The sequence below is a fragment of the Aulonocara stuartgranti genome, assembly GCF_965226115.1.
Source record: "Aulonocara stuartgranti genome assembly, chromosome: 8".
NCBI classification, from domain to species: domain Eukaryota; kingdom Metazoa; phylum Chordata; class Actinopteri; order Cichliformes; family Cichlidae; genus Aulonocara; species Aulonocara stuartgranti.
In genome coordinates this window covers 22178803-22189973 of record NC_138959.1, presented here as the reverse complement: position 1 = coordinate 22189973, position 11171 = coordinate 22178803, and the positions used below count along the sequence as shown (strand labels likewise).

Genomic DNA, 11171 nt, shown 5'->3' with positions numbered 1-11171 from the left:
CTTTCTACAGTGTTGGAGTCCATTTATGAGATCAGCTTAATGTTCCTGTCAACTGATCAAAACAGCTTTATCGGCCGTTCTCCCTACAGTCTCCGTCGCCACTCCCTGCTTTGTTCTAAAGCACACGGTTGCTTCAGATGATGCTGGCGAAGCAAGACGATGAGGTCACTCATGAGCCAGCGAACTGATCAATTGTAGGAAGAATCCCTGGTAAACAGGCAGACAAGTGGGTGAAGTCGGTGCATGTAGAAACGTGTATGTGCGTGTGTGTCAGAGTGCGTATTTACCTGGTGGAGGACGACAGAGGGTCAGCTGAACTTCAGGTGGAGAAGTTTTGAAAAGCTTTAGCACCTTCTGCAGGATAAATAGTTGATAACAAACAAAAATGCATGCAGATATTTTTGAGATTTTAATCATCGTATATACTGCATATAAACCAAGTTCAGTAGCATTCATACATATAAAATCCATCGTATCGTAAGGCTATATCTGATTTGAATGGAAGAAAATCAAAGCCCACTAACAAAATTAGCAAACACAGATGATTAAGCTTAAATGGACGGTTCACACCAAATTAACAAATCTTCCCTCTTGCCTGCAGTGCTGTTTATCCTACAGATTGTTTTGGTGTGAGCTGTCCACTTTTGTAGATATCAGCTGTAAAAATGTCAGCCCGCTCTTGAATATAACAGAACTAAATTGTACTTGCCTTGTGCTGCTCAAAGCACCAAAAAAGTACATTTGAAAAACTCAGCAGTGATGTCTCTTTCCAGTAATCATGACCCAGTTACTCAAAAAGATTCTCAAGTAAATCTCAATGAACATCTACCACAAAATCTACAGCCCCAAGGATGAATTTGCATTTGCACTGCCTACTTTAATTTAGCATCTCCACATACTGGATAGGACAGCTCCTTGAGCGACTGGCCATTGATGGCCAGCAGGACATCTCCCTCCTGGATTCTGCCGCTCTGCTGAGCAGGCTGACCCGGGAAAAGCTGCTTTATCCAGACGAGGCTCCCAAAATCTCGGGTGGGCGGGTCCAGCTCACACATCAAGAAGCTGAAGCCCAGCCCACTCTCATTCTTGATCAGAGTCACTTCCTTGGTGTTGTCTTTGAGGTCGAGGATAGGGCCGGTAATGGGATAATGATAAGGTGAAGCATTGGAAGGGCAAAGGAGAAGAAGAAGGAAGATAGAAGAGTGTGTAGTAAATGCCTTCATTCAATAACGTCTCTGTTAATTCATGTTGCTTAAATGCTTACGAATATGTTACACCAACTCCTAAAAGTTCACTTATTCACCTATTCCTTTTTCCTTTTTTTCCTCTCTGGAAGGATTATGTGATAGGCCAGTCTGAATCTGTATTGTTTGCTCTTCAGTCAAGTCAGAGTGATGTCTCCTGTTTTCCCCACTACACCTTTTTGTGTAACAGTTTTTGTAAAGATAGTGGTCCAAAATCCCTCCTGACTAACTACATGAAACATCTCATTGATGTGCTTGCCATTAAGCATTTTGTATTAATTTTGTATTAATGTATTAATTTCTAAACCTGAGCTGAGGTGTCGTACCATCAGTAACAAAGCTGTACTCGTTGGGCCGATCAGATATCGTGTTTAAAGTAGTGCTCACAGATGAGGAGCTGTTGAGTCTTAGCTGGCTGGTAGATGAACTCAGGCTCGGATTGGATACAGTGCTGCTGGTGTCAGCAATAAGAGAGACCCTGGGTAGGTTGACCAATTCCCTCTCCACAACCAAGGACACTACCTATGATAGAAGAAGACAGGACAAGATTGGGATTTGGTTAAAAAAAAGGGGGGGAGAAGGAGATATGAGAGTAACAAAAGGAAAAATGTAAATGGATGGCCACGGTGGAACAGAATTCAGTTTGATATGAAGCAAAAAGATGAGACCGAAAACTGACAGGATAAATCCATTTGCAGCTGGACTGAAATGGAATTCATGTTGGATTTCTACTAATGTGGCTCAGTCTGGACGCTGTGCTCGCTCATATCTCGTCTTTGGAGACACAATGACCACAGGACGTAGAACTCAAATCCAGAATCATGGAAGTGAACTAAATCCATCTTTATACTGTCAGGGTATTATAGTTGGCACCATGGACAGCAGCAATAGACAGAGTGCAGCACCGGCACTTTAGTGAGAGATTATTTTAGACCTTACTTTAGATCGCTTGAGATCCAATAAAGATACAAACTGTATCTAATATGAAGGCAAATGATTTTCAGGAGTTTTTCTGAGTCTGAGCACACAAATCTGATTCTATAATTTTGGATAGTTCATCATGCAGTAGTTGTTTCTCACATTGACATCCACAAATCCACATCATTAGTATGGCTAAATCATAAGTCACCATCAAATGCAGACACTGGTAATCCTTGGTCCCTTGTAGTCGCATTTCATGAATTTACCTCCCCAGTTTTACTCAAGCACTCCACAGCCTGCTGGTAGGTGAAGCCCTGGAAGTTAGTGCCGTCGATCTCCAACAGTCTGTCACCTGAAAATGAAAGAGTTAAGAAACAGTTAACTCTTACTATAACACTTCTTCCTTTTACAATTACAAATGTGTGATATTGTAGTTTTGACTCCTTTGTGCCTCCGTGTTATTTGCTTTTGGGTTGTTGGTTTTTTTAAATTTATTTGATTAAACCATTAGGTTTTAGCATTGCTTGATTTAACACAGAGTGTAAGAGATGAGAGATGAGATAGCCTTTATTTGTCAGTTGCAGTTGCTCACAACCGAGATGACAGACCTTGCCGACCGTACATACAATACACAAACATCACATTGGGGAGACAGGTCAGGCTAGGTAGCAAGGGGGAAAAAACATCGAAATGTGTAACACAAAAGGATAATCCAGGAATGCACAGATATCAACACACCATAACACAATAAAACACAGACAAGCAACATAGGAGAGTATTCCAGTGTGTACAGCTGATCTGGGAGCGCTGCAATCTTCGATTGCGCCTCCAGCTGATCCGTTGTCCACATCGGATGGGAGGTAAGCAGGAGGCGTTGGATTCGGGGGAGGGAGGGTGATAGTGAGGGCGTGTCAGTATCAGTGTACATGTTTCGTGTGTGTGCATGTGTGTATCCCGTGTTCAGCTGAGAGAAAGTGTCACCACGCCCGGTTAAGTGAAAGTCAACAGTCTCCAGTGGACCCAGGTGGCCTTGAAGGAGGGACAAAGAGTTCTGACAACAATCCTGTTATCATGGGAAGAATTTGTTGTTCCAGTCGGCTTCAACCTTGGCAGGACTTCAGCTGGCGCCAGGGGGGCCGCATGAGTGAAGCTGATGAATGTTTGGGTTTAGTGCGAACAACTGCATCCAATTTTTACAGTTGGTCTAATGTCCATCACTGGTCACCAATTATCTCAATTCCCGTTGTTCTTCTCCAAGATTTTATCCATATTGCGTTCAAAACACAGTCTGAGTACTCAAAGCCCTGCTATCGTCTATCATGTCTGCCAGCCTCATAGGATTTTGAACAGCTGTAGCCGCTTCTTGTTCTTCGATAAGCCAGCTCCAATCAGCTCGAACTCTGTTATCGTGGTTCCAAATTGGTAGATGTCGTTCATTGTCCTCCATCGAGAGTGTCGCCAGACACACGACGCAACCGACCATCGAGTATCCGGCAGCAAATGTCTCCGCAGGACAATCGGGCTCTCCCAAGCCTAGCAGGGTGTCAATTCCATTACAGGAGCAGTTGATCAAATCCATAATTCTTTAGGTTTTAGAGAACAAGACTGGGAAACTCTTTGAGGGTTAGAGTTAGACGAGACTAGACAAACACATAGAAGCAGCAGCAGGGAAGATAAGAGAGGGAGAGGGAGAAAGATGTGTCCACCTCTTCCGAGAGCCAAAGAACAAAAGAGTGTAATACCTATATGCAAACGTCCATCTCTCTCAGCAGCCCCTCCTGGAACAAGGCTCTTGATGTAGATTCCTCCATTAGGAAGGTTAGTGTTGATGCCACCCTAAACCATCATTAACAGAAGACCTTAGTTTAACTTGATGACAACATAGATATATTGATAATTATACTGTGATATACTGATAATAAAGTTGCTTAAAAAGTTTATTTTGAATAAAATAGGAGAGCAACCTCTGTGATAGATTCTCAGCATATTCCAGTCAATCTGGGTCAGTCTCTTTGCAATGGAGAACTCAACTCAGCTGACTGTCAACTGGTTGTATCCTAGTTATTTTCCTAAATCGTCCATTCTGCGTGTTTTTATTGAAGAACATTTAAGGAGCTTTAACTACAAAGTACTTTACAGTGTCGTATTGCTTACTTTTCCAGTGCAGATCAGGTCAAGAAAGGTAACTCTCTCTAATCCTGTCAGACCATAGATGTTAATAAGATTGGCTGCAGTCTACTGCTGGAGATGAGCTGCTGTACTAATTGTCCTCCATGACTGTCAAGCCTAATGTTTTTAATCGAATTATTCTTCTTAACACGTTAGTTAGATGCGTACAGGCTATTGAACGCTAATACCAAAAAAGCTATTTTCAAAATCTCACTTTGTAGTCCACATCTTAAAAATGGGCAATACCCTGCCCAATCTGTTCATTCTATATTCATTCATGTCACAAACTTACAGATATGCTAATGCCCAGATTTCCTGATATCTTCCTGAGCTCCATGCTGATCTCTTCCGGCTTCACGCAGTTCATAGATGATGACAGAGAACAGCTATCCTGAACATAACACAGACATTAACAACACAAAGTTCAAGCTTCATCCTTACCTCACCTGAAGTATGCTTAAAGAAGGTTGTTAAAGAGATATTTAGCAATTAATTGTGCAGAATTATCACAGTTTAAATCCCTAAACTGCTTGGATGTTACCTGTGTACTGAGAACTCGAACTTCAGGGGGGAAGTGTAGTTTCTTGCTGGTCTTTGGCGTCATCATGACTGACACAATCTCATCGAGGCTATCATCTCTCGATCGTCCATCTGTCATTAGTGTTGTCTGGGATATATATTTTCTCAACCCAGGAGAACGACAATTATTACTGCTGGGACTGATGGGAACTGTGGATAATGGCAGCGACACTGTAAGAAAGAGAAACAGTATTCAAAGAATCGTAAATGAAAATGTACAGGATAATTTTGCAACAGCAAAGATGGTGGTAGTGCAAAAACTTTTTAAACCCTACTATAAGTGAAAAAAGAAGGGTTTAAAAAAAGTAGGGTTTTTTAAATTTATCTAAGCTAGCTAGTTGCTAGAGAGCATATGGGAGAAGGACGCAACCCATAACAACAATGCTCAGTGGCTATTGGACCAAAGAGCAGACCATGTCAACCTTCCTGAAAAGGGTCCAGTGACCATCACAGTGGCATATATCCAAGAAATGGTCCCAGTGTGAAGAATTACATCACTAGGCCCTGATATAATTCATGCCTACTGGCTGAAAAAGGCTGACTGCACTCCGTGAGCATCTGGCAGCACAAATGAACCAGCTGCTTGTAGATGAGAGACACCCGGAATGGCTAAGTTGAGGCCGGACAGTCCTGATCTCCAAGGACCTCCAGAAGACAACAGACCCATCCAACTAGCAGCCAATAATCGGCCTCATTACCACATAGAAGCTCCTGTCAGGCATCTTAGCAGCTATGATGAACAGGCACATGGTTCAATAAATGAGCGGGACACAGAAAGGAATTGGCAGGAATACCAGAGGGGCAAAACATCAGCTACTGGTAGACCAAGCAGTCGCTCAAGACTGTAAGACCACCGCCTGGATTGACTACAAGAAAGCCTATGAGTCAATACCCCACACATGGATGCTGGAATGCCTAACTATACAAGATCAACAGGACCATGAGAGCCTTCATCAGGAACTAAATGGCAGCACTAATAATGGCACACGATCTGATATCGTCGTGTTGGTGTTGTTCCCAGATTAACATAGTAAATGTTGTTCCAGGATCAGCATTGCAAGTGACCAGTCAGAATGTTGTGATGTCATACTTTTGTGACTTCGGGAAAAACCGCCGTAAAACAAAAAACTGTACTTAAGCTGCGAGAAACCACCTCTGTCCGCCGATCAACGGACCCTGACCCTAACCCTTTAATAAACGCTAAGCAGAATTGACGCCCAGCTGGAAACACCTCACGCAAGTCGAGCTGCCCGAGATTCACAGAATTTACAGAAAATGTAAAATTTTTGTGATTTATATCATTATCGGGACAATAGATATCTTATATCAGGATATGAGATTTTGGTCATATCGCACAGCCCTACAGCACAGGAACAAAATCTCGGCACAAGATCCATAGAGGCTGAGATCTACCACACCAGGCAAGACCCCAGGTGTGGGCTGTGTAATGCCCCACATGCCCTAAAGACAATCCAGCACATATCAGCAGGGTGCAAGATGCAGGTAGGGCATACATGAAACGCCATACCAAGTGACTGGCATAGTACACATAACATGTGTGCCATGTGTGACCTGGAAGTCCCGAGGTCAAAATGGGTAGTCAAGAATGACCGAGCTAAGATCCTGTGAGACTTCCAGGTACAGACAGACAAACCGGTGATGGCTAACCAACCTGCCATGCTAGTGGTGGACAAGCAGAGGAAGATGGCTGTCGTGGTAAATGTAGCTATACTGAGCGATAGCAAAATCAGGAAGAAGGCTGAGAGAAGAGCTCGAGAAGAAGTCGGGAGTGAACAGTGATCCCAGTGGTAATCGGAGCCCCCTGTATTGAGTGCTTCTGTAGTCTCTTTTTGATAGCTAGGTCTATACAAGCTAGCACATGAACTGAAACCTGACTAGTAACAAAATAAGTCTGTTGGGTACTTGCTAGTCTTGCAATCTGTCATCAAATCTTCTTGAAACTCTTGGACAGAGCAACAGTGGGCAGTTTCCCATTATAAATACTTATTTTTTAAACAAAGTTAAACAGAATCTGCTTGAAAAAATATTGCTGGTTTTAAATAAGAACATGTAATAAAATTATTCATTTACATTGATCTGAATCTTAAAATCTTAAAGTATACAAGCCATTTACGTAATCCTGTTTTATGTTTCTTTTTTTTAGGACTTTAAATGTAAGGCAAAGCAGAAAGAATGAAATGCTAACACATATTAACACTCTCAGCATTAAGTCAAAATGGAGACTGCGGTTTCAAGCTTTTTATAGTGACAATGGAGGCTGGAAGGTGGAATCAACAAAAAGCTGAAATGTTGCTAGCAGGCTAAAAGGTAGAAAAAAATAAAAACCAGCTGAATCCTCAATATTACACATAAAAGTGGTCAAAGGTCACAAGTACTCAAGTATTATTACACACATACAGTAACCACACACACACATACATCCATACACACATGCACACAAAGCACCTTTCGGCTGTGAGATAATAAGCTGCACCTCCTCTGGGCTGTTTTGCATGACCTCTGCTGCCTCGCTGAAGGTAACACCTTCCAGGCTGATGTGGTTCAGAGAGATCAGACGGCCACCTGTAGGCAAAGGTCATGGTGAAATTAAATGGTGCTAGTGTCCAGTGACAGTACATGTACAGACTACATGTGACCTCAAACACCCCATAGACACCTCAAGTGCCATCTTTGTCCTCCTTTCTTCTTACATGCTACATATTCTCTGCATCATTTTTCTTAGAATAAAAGACGATGCTGGATGAAACAGTCAGCATAATATATTGGAATCCGTTTTCCTTCTTTCTAAGTGTTTTATGTGGTGTTACTTAACTTTAAGTAAAATATCCACATGAGTCCATACCAGCTCTGATGCGTCCATCTTTATCAGCAGGTCCACCAGGCACAATAGAGGCTACAAAGATGCCCAAATCATAACGCCCTACTGTGTCCTCGCCAACTATTACTATACCTGTAAAAACATAAACCAGATGAACAGAGAGTTTGTTGGGTTGAACATATTCCAGAGGAACCATCTGTCATGGTCCTGCGACCATGACTCAGTGACTTTATGTTTATGTTCTTTATTGTGTGGATGCATTAAGCATCCACACTATTGAGTTCCTGTTTCTCTTTATTCTTTATTATTATTGTGTGGATGCTTTAAGCATCCACACTATTGAGTTCCTGTTTCTCTTTATTCTTTATTATTATCTTTATTATTATTGTGTGGATGCTTTAAGCATCCACACTATTGAGTTCCTGTTTCTCTTTATTCTTTATTGTGTGGATGCTTTAAGCATCCACACTATTGAGTTCCTGTTTCTCTTTATTCTTTATTATTATTCTTCAAGTTGCTTCCGTACACTTTTCGCCGTAGAACTACTTCCACAATTTTCAGCCGATTTTCACCGTTCAAATTTTAAACTATTCTGCTATTTTTGCTCTTTCCGGCTATGACTTTTGCTATTTTTTGCTATTATACTTTTTAAAATATTAAGCTTTTTTCCTTTAATTTGTCCCATTGAAATGAATGGGAAACTTCAGCAATTCTGCTAAAATTTGCTTGTTTTTGAAACTTAACTACTTCCTCATACTTTCACCTAGAACAACCATTCAAATTTTAAAATGTTCACAAATTATTGGGCTATTCAGGTATGATTCAGCTTTTTCAAATCTTTTACTGTTTTACTTTTATGCCTCTTAAAGTTTTGAGTTGCAAAATTGTGATTTTTCACAAAATACATGTGTTGTTATGGTTGCTATGCTCTTGGCTTCCAGTGTGCCACTGAAGGTTTTGCAATTTTCACTTCATGTCCGAACAACTTCCTGCTACTTGCTCAATTTTCACTCAACTTCCACAAATTATACATCAAAACGTAGGTATTTTTGCTGGCTTTCAGAAAATGTCACCATCATTGTTGTGGGATTTATAGAATTTTGGCAAATCTCCTCAGACTAACACAAGGTCAGAAAACTCTCCATATAAAGTCAATGGAGAGTTTGTTCAAAATCACCGCTGCATTTCTGTAATGAGAGGCATATTCGAATCGTCATATCTCCTTAACGAAGCAAAGTTAAGACATGAGGCTTGTCCCGGTATATCTTCAGACACTCGTGACGCTCACAATTCAAGAATTATTTTCTCACCTATTACCGTTCTGAAATGAGTTGGACTTGTTTGAGGGTAGGAAATTTGTCCTTCGCTCAGATTTCTTCAGATTTCAAACTGTGGAAATGAACCACTTTTTTCTCTCGTCATAACTTTTTGTTGGATTTCCACAGAGACCTGAAAATTTCCATGATTGTTCACCAAAGCCTGCTGTCTCTTACGGTGAAAGAATGATATCGATACTCCAAATAGATTTCGAGTTAGAAAGCGTTGTTTGAGGGCAAGTCAAGGCAGTTTTTGCTTCGCTCTACTCAGTTATGGTGCATTAGAAGTCAAATATCTTTAATAATTCATATTTTAATGATAAATTGTAAACACTGGAAGATTCCCCCATGTCTTCTGAACAAAACGGTGTAAGAATGACCGCTCTAGCCCCTACGGTTAGGAAATTATTTTCATTTGTTTGAGGGGAGTCCTCACTATGAGAAATAGGCTGCAATAATCCTGTGCCTCTCTGTGCTGCGTGTGTAAAAAGAGGCACATGTTTTGGCGGGAAAAAGTACACAGGCTCTCTGATTGGTGGATTCAAATTCAGCAGCTCCCAGGCTGACCTAGAAACTTATTTCTCTCTCCCTGTGCATTTTTTTGCTGATTTTTTCATTTAACAAGTATATTTGAGGGACCCTCAGCATGTTCAGCATTTTTTCAGCTGTCCATTTTGCTTTTCCAATTTTTCTGTTTAACTTATTACTATTGTGCTAAATAATACTATTTCTGCTATTTTATAAGATTTGTGCCTAATATAGTATTTCTGCTAAATTACAATATTTCTGCTTTTTATACTATTTGTGCTAAAACATAGTATTTCTACTAAATGTAGTATTTATGCTTAATCATACCATTTCTGCTTTTTATGGGATTTGTGCCTAATATAGTATTTCTGCTTTTTATAGGATTTTTGCTGAAACATAGTATTTCTACTAAATGTAGTGTTTATGCTTAATCATCCTATTTCTGCTTTTTATAGGATTTGTGCTTAATATAGTATTTCTGCTAAATTATAGTATTTCTGCTTTTTATAGTATTTGTGCTAAAACATAGTATTTCTACTAAATGTAGTATTTATGCTTAATCATAGTATTTCTATATATTTCTGCCAGGTCCCCAGGCAGCCAATCCTCTGTGAGGACTGAGAAATTCAAATTTTCAAATCAGGGCCTGCACGGCTTCCCAGCCAATCATATATGTGTCCTGAGGCATTCAAATTTGCATATTGGGGCCTTCATGGCTTCTAAGCCAGCCAATCATATCTGAGGGCTGAGGAATTCAAATCCACAAATCAGGGCCTGCACAGCTTCCCAGCCAGCCAATCATGTATGTGGGCTCCAGGTATTCAAATTTGCATATTGGGGAATTCGTGGCTTCTAAGTCAACAAGTCATCCATGTCATATATCTCTAAAAATTCATATTTTAATGATAAATTGTCAACACTTGAAGATTCCCCCATCTCTTCTGAACAAAACGGTGTAAGAATGACCGCTCTAGCCCCTATGGTTAGGAAATTATGGTCATTTGTTTGAGGGGAATCCTCACTATGTGAAATAAACTGAAAGAAGCAGGTCTATGTCTCTGTGCTGCGTGTGTAAAAAGAGGCACCTGTTTTGGCGGGAAAACGTAAACAGCCTCTCTGATTGGTGGATTCAAATTCAGCAGCTCCCAGGCTGACCTAGAAACTTAGTCCTCTCTCCCTGTGTGTGTGTGTGTGTGTGTGTGTGTGTGTGTGTGTGTGTGTGTGTGTGTGTGTGTGTTTAGTGGGAGAGAGAGGACCCTGCCCTTATTTGACAGCATGTCATTGTAGGATTTAAATTGAACATAGTTAGACTGGTTGACTGGATTAGAGCCTGTGTTTGTGTGTCCCTCTGTGCATTTGTGTTTCAATAAGTTATTACTATTCTGCTAAATCATAGTATTTCTGGTACTTTTCGGTACTTGTGCTAAATACAGTATTTCTGCTAAATCATACTATTTCTGCTTTTCATAGGATTTGTGCTTAATATAGTATTTCTGCTAAATTATAGTTTTTCTTCTTTTTATAATATTTGTGCTAAAACATAGTATTTCTACTAAATGTAGTATTTATGCTTAA

The 11171-nt window shown here is 40.5% G+C and overlaps 1 protein-coding gene across 13 annotated transcripts in view; it reads right to left on the bottom strand.

Annotated features, from left to right (window-relative positions):
* frmpd2 (FERM and PDZ domain containing 2) overlaps window positions 1-11171 on the bottom strand; it is a 64390-nt gene continuing 53219 nt past the window's right edge. For 10 of the 13 annotated variants that reach the window (XM_082543226.1, XM_082543227.1, XM_082543224.1 and 7 more), the window contains 10 exons: window positions 7777-7884; window positions 7380-7496; window positions 4876-5084; window positions 4627-4725; window positions 3908-4001; window positions 2432-2517; window positions 1571-1766; window positions 900-1114; window positions 288-354; window positions 1-207 (listed from right to left, as the gene is read on the bottom strand). In XM_082543226.1, the coding sequence (XP_082399352.1) occupies window positions 170-207; window positions 288-354; window positions 900-1114; window positions 1571-1766; window positions 2432-2517; window positions 3908-4001; window positions 4627-4725; window positions 4876-5084; window positions 7380-7496; window positions 7777-7884 (1229 nt within the window). In that variant the 3' untranslated portion in view covers window positions 1-169. Of the gene's footprint in view, window positions 208-287; window positions 355-709; window positions 1115-1570; window positions 1767-2431; window positions 2518-3907; window positions 4002-4626; window positions 4726-4875; window positions 5085-7379; window positions 7497-7776; window positions 7885-11171 lie in introns of those variants that run through there. The other 3 variants (XR_014278291.1, XR_014278292.1, XM_082543221.1) reach the window with 3 other exon arrangements.